The sequence below is a fragment of the Chelonia mydas genome, chromosome 2 (assembly GCF_015237465.2).
Source record: "Chelonia mydas isolate rCheMyd1 chromosome 2, rCheMyd1.pri.v2, whole genome shotgun sequence".
Taxonomy (NCBI): domain Eukaryota; kingdom Metazoa; phylum Chordata; order Testudines; family Cheloniidae; genus Chelonia; species Chelonia mydas.
The window spans coordinates 192,489,318-192,502,824 of NC_057850.1; the positions used below are offsets into that span (position 1 = coordinate 192,489,318).

Here is a 13,507-nt window from a genome sequence, read left to right on the forward strand (position 1 = left end):
ACTGGAAGTACACAATCAGGGAGCAGCAGAAACAAAAAAAAAAGCAAATACAGTACAGTACTGTAAAGTAAACTGCTAAAAAAAATAAAGGGAAAGCAGCATTTTTCTTCTGCATAGTAAAGTTTCAAAGCTGTATTAAGTCAATGTTCAGTTGTAAATTTTTGAAAGAACAACCATAACGTTTTGTTCAGAGTTACGAACATTTCAGAGTTACAAACAAACTCCATTCCTGAGATGTTCGTAACTCTGAGGTTCTACTGTAGTAGAATCAATAACTAGGCATAAGAATCAATAACTAGGCACTTACTTGCAGGTGATGGGGTGCTGCATCCACTTGTTGGTGGGTTACCCTGGAGTCCATGAAGGGAAGGAAGTGAAAGTCCACCGATGACTGGAGGAAAAAGTAATGGATATGGAGCTGTTGGATAGTGATTCATATGTCCATTCACGGTTGGTACTGGACACGTGTGGCTGCTGGTTGTCATGTTAATACCTCAAAGGCTATGCAGTGTACAAATATTATGTTGCATTACTCCAGGCCAGCAAATGAATATCTCAACTTGTGAATGGAAGAGGCTGACAAACCTGCAGGTGCTGCTTGAGCTGGATTGTGTGAAGATGAGAAGATAATTCACTAGATAACAATCTTTTATTTCATTGCTGCTTTCTACTGTTTTTTCCAGTACATTCTTGCTGTGCAGATTGAGAATAGAAAATCTTCTTTTCCTACACTGTGCATGTGGTGTGCAGCACAGCTGCTTATTTAAATAACTTTTTTTCTGGAAAGATAGCTTCACTCTACAGATGCATGCTGATTTATTCTGGAGGGAAAAAAACAAAACAGATTGGTATATTACGCACAAAAGCTGAAAATCTTTCTGTTCTGTGCTTACTTTGTAAAGAGAGGTATTTACCATTGTCCCATAACATGGGCCTGACAATCAAGATTTCAGCACTGAATGTTTTATTGCTAATCAGACACAACTTCTGTTTTAGAAACTGCCAAATTCTGAAATCCTGATTGGGGGGGGGGGGATCAAGTAAAGATCAAATGTTCTTGAAGATACAATATATCAGCACAAGTCAAATCCTATAAATATATTTGGGGTGTATTTTTTAAAGTGTGTTTAGCAAATACAAATCATTCCAGTTTCAGTCCTGAAGACTCATCCCCATAACAGATACAGAATGAGTGGCTGGAATGCAAGCTCCCCACTCTACTTCACCAGAGTGCCTCAGTTCTGGTCCAGAAGAACCACCTCTGTGGTTCATTGTCGATAGCCCATTCAACCCTTGGCCTCTTGTCTTAGGGTATTGTCTATACTGGGAACATATATTACCTAACACAAAGACAGTGTAAACAAGCCCTTAGACTGCCAACAAGGTTATCTATTAGTGTGAATAATTATAGGGTTTTATATAATGCATTTTACTTGGGGCTTCCCTTGAAGAACACTCAGAAGTTTCAGCTATTTCAGGCTGGTATAATAGTAAACTATACTTGTGCTCTGCTGTGGGCTTCTCTTCTGCTTTCAGGTGCAAGGGAAGGTGGTGGATACAATTTTTAAAGGCCTATATCAATAGGGACTTAGCTTCTTCCCTCCATGCCTCATCAAAATAACTGAGATGCTCCTCTTTGTGCTAGTCTCTAGATTCAAAGTCTTGAACTGGAGGAAGGGCATTTTTGGCGGCATCCTAAACAGTGAAATTTGCTCCCTCTGAATGTCTAATTTATCTCATTAGATTTCAGGGTATGATGTATGGCTCATCTTTTCCGCCAATCATTTGCTTGGCCTTTGCCAAGGCTTAACAGATTTTGAAATCTAGTGACAGGCTGCTATTATTGCTGACTGTGAACACTACTAGTTGATGTTTGTTTTTAACTTATGTCATGGCGTTGGGTGCGTAATAATTTTAGGGACTCTGTGCTGAACTCCTGTCACTAGGAGTTATAGCAATCAGAATGAGTACAGTTCATTTTCATTTGCTTAATGATGGACGAAAGCCCCAAGTCCATATATATCCATGACCTTAAAAAAAGGACCAAAATATGAACCATTAACCACAACACTGGACTCTTAAGCGGGCAAAAGCATGAGAAGTCAGCAAATGGAATAGGGATGGCTCCTCAAGTTCTCCCACAAAACGAGTCAGTAGGCTCCCCCAACATCTCTGACTGGGGTAAGGGGAGGAAGAGCCACATGGCAATCTTAGCCTTTCCCATCAGCAAATAGTCAGTAGGCATCCCTGACATTTCCTGCTTTCATGCAGTGAAATCCTCAGATGTATAAAGGCTTCAATGCAGAAGGGTGTCAGCCCAGAAATCATTAGCAGCTGCAGAGAACAAAAAATAAGATTTCCCTGTTATATAGTGCTTTTCATCCACAGATCACCAAGCGATTTACAATGGAGGGTGAGTATCATTATCTCCTTTTTAGATATGGGGAAACTAAGCCACAGAAGTGAAGTGACTTGCTCAAGGCGACGGAACAGATCAGTGGCAGAGGTGGGAAAATGGTGACAACACAGCTTTTAAGGGTAGTTGCTGCTAGTCAGGCCATGGATTGGCATTAAGAATTAAAATGAGAAATAAAAACCAAATTCATATGTTTGCCTGCCTGGCAAGTCACACAGAAATGGAATATTTCTACTATATGTGGAATAGGAGGAAAGGCTACTAGCTGTGCACATTTTGACACAGCAATTTGTGCTGAGCACAACATGTTTAAGGGTAACAAATGTAGTTGCAAGTACTTGATAACTGTGTAACTTATGTGTGAATAGCGTTAACACAGATGAAGCTAGACATGCATGGGGAGGAGAATATAATGATTGGTATATTGCACTAAACACAGATTTGGGGGAAGGCAGAAAGAGCACTGATCTTGTTGCTTTTGAGGACCATCTTCCAGGAGATCAGTGAAACGATACTGGTCTTGCAGGAAACTACTCATAGCCAAAATAATGGGTCACAATGACATCAAGAGAAAACTGAAAGTTAAGAGATGGGGGAAGTTAGATATTAAAGAATCCCACAAAGAAGGGACAAAAATAAAATCTAACGGAATTTCCAGGAGCAATTTAGCAAGAGTATGGGAGGATCCCATACACCTATAACTTCCTAAAACTCAGGTGCTTATAAGTTGGGGAGGTACAAAGAACAAATTTACCCTGAAGTCAAGGGACTTGGACCAGGGATAAATGAGGCCCTTTTTAGTTATTTAGTCAATGATTTTTAGGTCAAGGTCACCTATTTTTAAATAAGGCCTGCAGAAATAAAATACAGCTTATAAAGCTATCAGATGCTTTCAACTATATTTCTGTTAGCTCAATCATGCAGAGCTCAGCACACATTATCAAAATGTGCACAGCAGTGGTCTTTGCTAATATTTCAGACAGAGCAGAAATACGACTATGTGATGAGCTAAGCAGGCAACATATTACACACATGATTTTTACTGCCTTTCTTTTATCTTCAATTCACTTATTATAAAGTACCCACTAGCAAGTTTTTAAACTTATCATGTAAAAGCGCAAATGTGAGGGGGAAAAAAGTGGAATTTCATATTACTTTTTGCCTTTTTGGTCTAAAATGAAAAATTGCAGCATATTAGTCCATAAAGGTGGACTAGATATTTTGATTTCCATTTAAAAAAAAAAATACAAGGCCCAGTTCTTCCAACACTTATCCAAACAACTAGCCTTATGGAAGGCTAGTTTCAGATGGAAGCAATGGATTAGAGTTGAAATATTCAAACATTAGTTCAAGACACTAATGTTTAAACTTCAGCTACATTGCTCTTTCCAGAATTACTAAAGAGAGACATACCTGTACACTTGAATGTTAGCTTATTTTTTATGAAAAATAACTACTTTTTGTAGAAAAATAAAAATTGGAAATGAAAATAAGGTCATCTAGTCATTTCCCAAACTATGCTAGAATACTTTCTATAATACATTTTCTAGTGACTTGAAAATGCATCAGCATTTTCATAAAAATCTTAATGTGCATGTTCATGCAAATATTATAGCTCCAAACTATGGATTATCATATAATCATAAACATTGTCAGTCTATATATAAGCCATTATTATATACAAATTACACACTCCTGGAACATTAAATCTTTTCCTGCCTTTCCAAAAACTCACTGCTATTCATTAGATTTAAGTCTTCAGGGAAGAAAATCTCCTGCAGAATAGGAAGGATTTTAAGCTTCATTCACTGTCTTGTTCTGTAGATATGCGCAGACAAGCAACATCGTATAATAAGGAAGATAGTGGTGGTTCGAAAACTGGGTCTCCACAGGCAATTAGCACTCGCATGAAGTATGAGTGGGTCAACACTTATAAGATACCCAAAAGATTGTAGAGGAAATTATTAGGAAGGATTGCAAGTATCATTGGATTCATATCCAGACCTTACTACTGTGGTGTCTGAGACTGACATTAGACATCAGTCTCAGATGTGGAGGAACAAGGCTCCCAGGAGCCAGTGGTGTTTACAGTTCCACAGTGACATTTTCTTTTTCTCAGCTAAGGCTGAATCAAAGTTTTCTATGACAGTAAAGGCAGCACTACCTTCACCAGCTGTAAGGAGAGGCGCTCCATCTCACTGCCCATTTGCTGCTGTTAAAATGAACAAACACTCACTGGCAAAGGAATACTTCCAGCATGGGCAGCATGCCATTAGTGACTATAGTGCCTGACTGCAGCTCTCCCTCATGCAGGCAGTCCCATTGGCTTCGATCCTACGCACGATGGGTGGGATTTTCAAAAATGTCCAAGTCACTTAGAAGCTTCTGAAAATTCATTCAATAAATAAAATCAACTTCCATGAGACTATTATCACGAATGGGAGTTCAGCAGCCTAAGGGCTGCACAATAGAACCCCTGCAAAGGAAGAGCAAGGACAAAGGGGATAGTATGGAAGGCCTTTTCAAACACTAAAAGATGTCCATACTGTGCAGTACACTGAGCACCAACCAGTGACTCTTCTTTGACAGAACGTATATTTCCTTTTTTGGATTCTATAGATGTTTTATTGGCTTGACTATAGTGATACAGCAGAAGGCCACCGAAGTATGAAGAGAGAAGGCTAGAACAGATGCAAAGCCTAATAGCATATTTACCAGCTATAGTTAACATACAAGGTGTACCTGTCTCTTTTCCATTTCTTCTTGCGTTTTATATAATTGAACAGTAGTTTTAATCTACTGTTTTCTTATACACAAAAACATCTGTGACTGGGAGGAGGGAGTGGGCCGGTTTTTCTTGCTGTTTTCTCGTTATTTTAATTCTATATATATTTTGTGTAAGATCAGTCTTGGAAAGCAACTTTGTTTTCTGAGCATCTCCTGATCCTCCTAGAGTTTATTAATTTACTTTACTCTCATTTGCTTCCATTTTTTTCACTATCATTTGATGCTACTGACTTTGGTGAAGCTGCTTTCACTTAAACAAGATCTGAATTCAGTTCACGAAATCCTTTCATAGCCACGGGTGACTGTGTATGCCATTGACTTGGCCTACATATCAACAGCAGGAAGAGATCTTGGTGAGGGAGCCAGGGCAGGTGGCCTGGTCGACAGCAAGAGACCAGCAGAGGAGACTGTGCTCCGTCCTCCCGTCTGCCATGCTGGGATGCAGCACCAGGCTAGCATTCTTCTCTCTTCTTCTGCTGTTCTCCAATCTCCACAGCAAGACAGCCAACATGTACAGAGTCTCAACATCAGGGCCTTTGTTCTCCTTTACTCTGTTTTCCCTTTCCCCAAAAACAACATTATCAGAAGTGGTTTCTACTATGGACTCTAAAAACAGCATTGTGGGGTTCTACCTTACCCACAGCTCCCACTGAAATTCTCAGGTACTTATAAGGCCCCCATTACTGTAGTAGATAAGCACTTCAGTGTCTTTAATCTCTTTGTCCTCTCAACACTCCTGCGAGGTAGGGGAGTGCTACTGCTCCTATTTTATAGACAGGGAGCTGAGAGACAGTCTCAAAGTCCCAGATTTTAAAAGGTATTTAGGTGCTGCTGTGCTCAGTGTTGCAATGCTTATGTGCCTAAATCCCTTTTGAAAAGGAGACAGGCTCCTAAAGCAGTTAGGCATTGCAATGCTGAATGTAGTAATGCCTAAGTGCCTCAGATCTCACAGGAAGTCTGTGGTAGAGCAGGAAATGGAACCTGAGTCTCCTAAATCCGTGGCTAGCACCCTAACCACTGGGCCACCCTTCCTTTTCGAGGGGAAAGTCTGGCTCTTCTTTGCTGGGGCTGTTCTGTATGGTCCATAGAGAGGCAAATCTCTCCTTACTCAACAGAGCAAATCAGGAGAAATCTCACAAGAGAAACCTTTCAGTGATTTCTTCTCACTTAACCCAGGGGAGGGTGTTGATCAAGCCCTTGGCTATTACTCAGCTTTAAGACATATTTAAATTCTGTTTTCAAAATAAATCAAGATCTGATAGGTTAAACATACTACGATATATCTAACGTATAAAGAGTTTGTAGTTTATGCTGAAATCTTTGGTTATGCATATGCTTTCTAGATAGTATCACACTAAATAGAATTGAATAATTCAACTGATGTACAGTTGACTCCTGGTAAATCTGTCAGATATAGTAACATGATATTCGTGCTGCGTTTACAACTATTTAAAACATGTAGATGGAAACGTCATTTTTCAAAAAGGAACATGTTTAGTTTTCCATAGATCATCTTTGAGTGTGAGATGTTGCATTTTGTTTCCTTACCTATATAAAGAGATTTAATTAAACAATAAACTCATTACAATGGCAGAAGTAAAAAAGCCTTCAGAGTGTTATGTTTCCTTTATTAGCATAGTGATGTGAAACTAAACAGAAGAAGCAATCTAATAACAAACATTCCTTTGAGAACTGTTCAGGGAGCAAAAGGACATCCACTTATTGTTCAGCCCATCCCATTGGTCCATATATGGCAATAAAGGTACAATAGAAGGAAACAGGAAACAGCCTGGCACATCTACATTATCTTATTAGAGGCTAATGGATATCTCAGAGGAACATGCATCTGATTCTGAATAGTCTGTACCAATCTCCTAAGCAATTATTCTTAATTAGTGGATTCTGTTTATAGATGGAACTTAGTGTACCCTTCTGTATCAAAGAGAGGCAGACATCTGGAGGGAGATACGGTTTTCTTAAAGGGAAAGTGCTACAGCTCTGTTTTTATTTTGGCAAATAAGAGCTCTTTCAGGCATAACATCCTCTACTGTGCTATTAATCAAAAAACCATGATGGTGAAAAACGGACCATGCTGTTAATCTCAAACTATGAAAGTAAACATAGGAAGCTAATAGTTGGATAAGCAAATAAACAACTGAGTGCTACACTTTTCAACCAATAGCTAAAAATCTTAATATAGCAGATTATGTCACAAGAACAACATCTGCATTTTGTATCTGCCAAGTCTTCAGCCAAAAAAAGTAAACTACTGCATATGACCAGATGTATTAATATAAGGGAAGGTATATGAAATAGGCCTTTCAGGCCAATTTATTGAAAAGCAGATCTGCAGTTCATATGGCCCAAATAACCAAAATTATCAAATACTTGAAGCTATAGGTGCAGGATAAATTGTGAAAAAGATACAATAAATTGCAGAAACAAAATTAGAGAATACATATTGTCTAGCACTGAGACCTTTCCCCTGTCTCTGAGTTTGTGAGGCTGTCTTTGTGAGACAAAGAATTTTTCTTGACAAACTGTTAATTCTTGCTATGTGGGTTTGTTTTATTTCTTTCGCCTGAGTGCAATTATTAACCCAATTAATGGAACTGGTGGTTAATATAAAGAAGTTGCTGGGGAGTGCATTGAAAAACTTTCTAATTTTTTCCTAAGCGCTCAAGCTTCATATGCCTTGTGTCTCAAACACGCCCTGATACACTCCAGGAAAACTGCATATCTAAATTTGAAAGGGGGGGGGGAGGAAGAGTGAGAGACACAACAGCACCCATTTATTTATATACTATACAACAGTGCCCTGCTGGACCAACTATTGATTTTAATCGAACTGAGAGTCCGGGCTGGAAAGCAGCAGCTACAAGTATATAGCCTCCATAAGCATTATACTCTATTTCAAGGGGGTAACCTTTGTTTCAGACAGCCTTTATTTGTAAGACAACATTCAGAAATGCACACCCCTTACATTGAAGGTTTGAAAGGCACAATGCCTATTTCCTCAGAGTTGCTCAAATAAGCTTAATCTGTACAATACTGGCAAATAAATAAGTGACACATAATTGAAAAAAAAAGACATGGGGGCTTTGCAGTCAGAGTTGCTGTTGTACTGCAGAGATGCTACAGAATATCATTTGTCATTCTCTCTTAGCTATATTTAAGAACCTCACACCACATTATACTATTCATGTCTCTCTCACTTCCCCTTGCTCTTCCTTTTTTGGGGGTGTGTTTGGGTTGGATTTTTAAGCTATCTGCATTCCATATTTCTTTCATTACTCAGCAGTTGTCAAATCTATACTGAGGAGAAAGATAAACGGTTAGGTCAGGTGGGGTTAACAATTTACTGTGTATGTCCTGAGAAGACAAATATGGTAGAACTGGCTCATGTTTATGGGATAAGAAGTTGAATTTCCTGTGCAGCCACTTTTCAATCACTCTGCCAGAGAATCTGCTGCAGTTTCTGCACAGAATATAAGGGGCTCTGGAGACTTTTTGTCCTGGTACATAGGACACGCTATTTCTTCCCCAAATGTACTTTCCACATCCAAAATTCTCATTAAGATGAGCACTTCTAGTAGAGATGAGAGGAGTCAACACCTTGGTAAGTAAAAGGGGGCTAGATGAGCTTCCTGTACCCTGAATTTAGATGGCACTAAATTAATTTCCCCAAGAATCTTTTAGAGTTAATTTCTTAATATTGAAAGGTATATTTATTATTTCAAATATTTCACTTGCAGCAGCATTTCTGTTCTTTTGCTACTGACTCTGTTGGAATCATTCCATAGTGAGGAGGTCCCAGAAAACAGGACTACCGTTAAGTGTTAATGGCTTGTATAGGTTTAAAAGAGCAAAGTGTCCAGCCCAGTATTTAAAGACACCATTTTTATCCCATTAAACATGAACCCTAATGTTTTCCCATACTCCAGTTTGTAATTTCTCTTCTCAGTTGTAATTGAGTTGCTTCACTATTTAACCAATAGAGGGCTACATAATGGACCCTGCTATCAAAACTAGCTCTTCATGAAGACTATGCTGAACACACCTAATCAGGAGCTCTCACCTTCCCAAACCAAGGTGCCACACAAAATGTTCAATGACAAGGAACTGTTATCAAGCCAACTGCTACATTTTCATCTTGACTCTATATGCTTTAATTTGCCCTACACCGTTTATTTTAATACCTTTCTGCAGTGTACAGGTAACTGGCTTGCCATAATTCCCAAAATGTCACAACATCACCTACTGATGATTGACCTAATTGCTCTCACATGAGATGACATTTTTGATGGTGGCAGCATACGTGGTGAGCAGGTATCTTGATCTCACAGAAGTTCTTTCTCCCATTTGTTTTCCTTATCTGCTAGGTACTTAACTAATGCCTGCTCCACGTGCTGCTTAAACAAGTTCATTATTACTTGTACTTTCATATTATCTTATTCTGGTTTCAGACTGTCTTTAATTTTGTGTGATTTCTACTTAAAGACTTGTGTATTACTTCTGAGGCAAAACTGATAATAATGTTTATCTAACAGAAACCCGAAACAAGCTTACAAAGCTTAGGGGTGGCCCTAAGCTTTGAAGTTCTGATCCAGCTCCAGATCTGGCTTTACCAAAGTTGAGGGGAGTGGGAGGGTGTTGAATCCAGGATTTTAGACTGGCCCATTAAAAAGAGAGGGGCTAACTAGCTGCCAAATTGGATCCTCAAAGTTCAGGAGTATTTGGATTTAGGTCACATACTTGGCGCTTTCATGAAGGCACCGATGACAATGAGGGTGACAATTGGGAAGAGAGGAGTGGGCTGGGATAACTGGTTCAGGAATCTATCATGACCATATGCTAATGTTCAAGCCATGAATCTCAACCATATGACCAGAAGTTGCTCTAGGCCCCTAATATCTGGGAAGTATGGAAAATGTGCTATCAAGTAATATTGAACACAGCTGCTTTGGCTTATATCTTTCCTTAAATATATTATATTCAGTAATACCCAGCTGAAAGGCAGTATAATTCTTCTGAGTCATTAAAGGCTCCTTAACCATCCTGTATTGAAAAGATGACATTTCCATCTCCTGTTTTAAGCTCTTGAGCCTTCATGTATAATGAGTTGTGAATTTTAGTGTATTCTAAGTAAGAATCCCATAGGGTAAGCATGATATGCCACTGAGCTGGTGGAAATTATGAACATTTATTTTGAAACTTACGTTTTCTGTGGCTTCTTGTCAAAGTAATCATAAGGTAGCAACATTAGGCAACAGCATAGGCAATAACTAGGAGGGGACAAAACGATGCAATGGCTTGTAGGACAAAAATAGCAATTTTATTGTCAATATTGTGCTTAATGGGGAGCCAATAAAGCAACTGCGAAACGCAAATAATCTGCTGAGATAACATAGCACATGTAAGCACCTTGGGAGTAGTGTTCTGAATCATCTGCAAATGCTGCAAAACCTTATTGGTCAGGTCATAAGGACAGAGTTACAACCATCAATCCTGGAAGCCACAAAAGCAGCAGAAGCTTTGCCATATCATGATGCATTAAGAAGGGCTATCTCCTTGGAAAAGTTCTGAGATATAGGCTAGACGACAAATAACATTTTCAAAAGCACCTATGTAATTTAGGAGCCCAAATTCCATTTTTTAAAATGAGGTAAGCACTTAGGAGCCCAAGTCTCATTAAAAACCAATGAGACTTAGATGCTTTTGAAAATGGTATGGGACTAAAGAGCCTAAGTCCCATTTTCAAAAGGGACTTAGGCACTTAGGACCCTATCTTTAGTCAATTCTAACTAGATTAAACAGAGCATACAACAGGGTAGGACTAAACTTGTGAATACATCATTGTACGTCACTAGCTAGAGCATAGCTACAACTCTTAATATGAACAGAGTTCTGTAAAATAATAGAAAATAAAGCATTTTCATATTTGTATCATAAGCAATAGTAACTGAGGAAAGGGCCAGAGCTATGCAAAACAGTCCCCCGGACTTCTTGCCTATGAGACCATAAAGTACATTCGAGGTTTGAGCCTTAATATTCCTGACCCAGTTCCCTCAGCTGCCTCTCTAAATCCCCACTTAGCCACGCTCAGTGGATTTAGAGGCAACCTGGTGCCTGCTCTCTTTGCTCCCCTGAATGGGGTTCACTGCCCCTCAGAGCCCAGAGAGAGTTTGGGATGGGAAAGGATAAACTTCCTTGCATAGTTCAACAGGAGAAGGGAAGTAATACTGCTGCCAGCCAGTTCAATATAAAATGCCCTAGCATTGTCTGGCATGTGTGTGCTAGGAACAATTTATTATTATTGCAGTAGCACCTTGGGGAGCCAGTCATGGATTAGGGCCCCATTACACTCGGCACTGTACAAACACAGAACCACCCTTTTCAAAGGACAATGGAGTATTGCTTCTAATATTGACAGCAGTCCCATGGGTTCCCTAATGACCCTCCTCAGGATAATATATGCACCTATGTTCCAACTCAGTAAATAGCCAGCAACTGCAGCCAGACTATTTCTATGGCCCTGCTGTACTAGGATCTGTTGGCCACGCTAGGTAATTCTCCACCATCCCCCGCCAAAAAACTGCTGGGAGGACAGCTCCCTGGTACCCATGAAGAATTCAGTAACTCAGCCAGGGGTTATGGGGGTAATCAAATCATGTGGATTTGCACATCTGTAACCATCATCAAAAGGAACCTTGCCCCCTTATCACTGCATCAAGTACACTGCAGGCTGGGCAAGCTCACCTCAAGGCACAGGCTGCTCACTCACAGGAACACACACATTTCTAACATCACTCCCTCAAAGACACCATGGCACATCATACAACTGTTATGAGAAGCTATTAATAGCATTTGAATCCTTTTAATTTTAAAGGCAACTTAAGTCAATCTATTTGTTAGGATGATTCACAGGAAGAAATTTCAATGTGAAGAGCTGTTATACATTGTGGTCTGAATCTACTTTAACAGCCATTGGGCTTGGGTTCACTGAAGAAGGCGCAAAGAGGCATAATGTTGCTCCTAGGGAATATAGGGAGATATAGTAAATCAACATATCTTCACCCATGCCTCTTTCCTGCCAGCACTAGTCAGTGTCGCTCAATTACAGGCCACCTAGTAGGTGGGAAATTAACTAAGTTTTCTTATAGCACAGGCTTGTCCCCTGCCAGAATTTCCATCTTGGGGTTCTTAATCAGCTTGCGGAATCTGGCCTTTTGTATACTTAAAAATACACAAGAGTTGGGAAACCCCCAGGCACCAGCACCCCCAGAGCCTTTACTCCCTGCAACGTCTTTACTGTCCTGCCGGGGCACATGGTGTGGGGCGACCGTGCCCTTCCTCCCCTTTGCCAGAACTGGCTGGGTCTCCCAGGCCCTTTCCTGTCCTCCGGAGAATGGGGATCAAAGAGTGTGCAGCCTCCAGCTCCGCCAGGCTGGGCGCTTCACTCGTGGCAAGCTGGGCTCTGCAGAGTTCAGCAGCCCCTAATGGAGGCCAGAAATTTGGCAGGCAAAACAGGGAATTCAGCAAAGTTCTGCATTGCTCAGTGGCGCAGAATTCCCCAGGAGTAATATCAAAGGCTGATGAGACAATCTGCTTTAACAGTCTGTGTAAATGTTAGTGGCCAGGTAGAACAAATATTTGAGTGGAAATGTCACAGGAAAGATGTTAAAGCAGACACTGCTTTTTGATTGTAATTAAAGTTTCTTCAGACAGGCAATGGTGCATAAACCAAATGAGATAATCAGTTTCTCAGTTCATCAGAGAGAGAGAGAGATATGAACTGGAAATGCATGGAGCTAATCAAACATCCAAATATTGACCTATGTGATCCAAAACAATTTGAATATGAATTGAACAGAGGTAGCCCAACCAGAGTATGCTGGAAGGAACATGCTGGTACATGAGTATACCTCTCAACCTGCCAATCCCAAGTGTGGAATACAGTCTGTGACAAAGACTCAAAATGAGGACACAATTATTTATGCAGGAATTTTAAAATGTTACAGAAGTCTTTCCTTTAGTGTATGTGACTCTTTCTCTATACAATGGTCTCCTACCTTGCAGTAACTATGGCTCTTCAAGAGGACTTGTCCATGTGAATCCCATGACCTGCAGTCCCATCCCCACTCTTTTGGGGTCCATGTCTGCTGGGGTTCTGAATTGGCGAGGAAATTGAGAAGCAGCTGGAGTTATTTGGCATTGTATATCCTCAGATGGAGGGGCACAAGGACATGCTGGACAGAAGCAGAGCTGCTAAAGACTCCAGTCTTCCACACATAAGGCACATGT

At 40.1% G+C, this 13,507-nt stretch overlaps 1 protein-coding gene across 1 annotated transcript in view; it reads right to left on the reverse strand.

The window, feature by feature from the left end:
* RARB (retinoic acid receptor beta) overlaps positions 1–13,507 on the reverse strand; it is a 501,245-nt gene that overhangs the window by 293,144 nt on the left and 194,594 nt on the right. The window contains 1 exon segment of the mRNA XM_043540918.1: positions 308–821. Within this exon segment, the coding sequence (XP_043396853.1) occupies positions 308–485 (178 nt within the window). The 5' untranslated portion in view covers positions 486–821.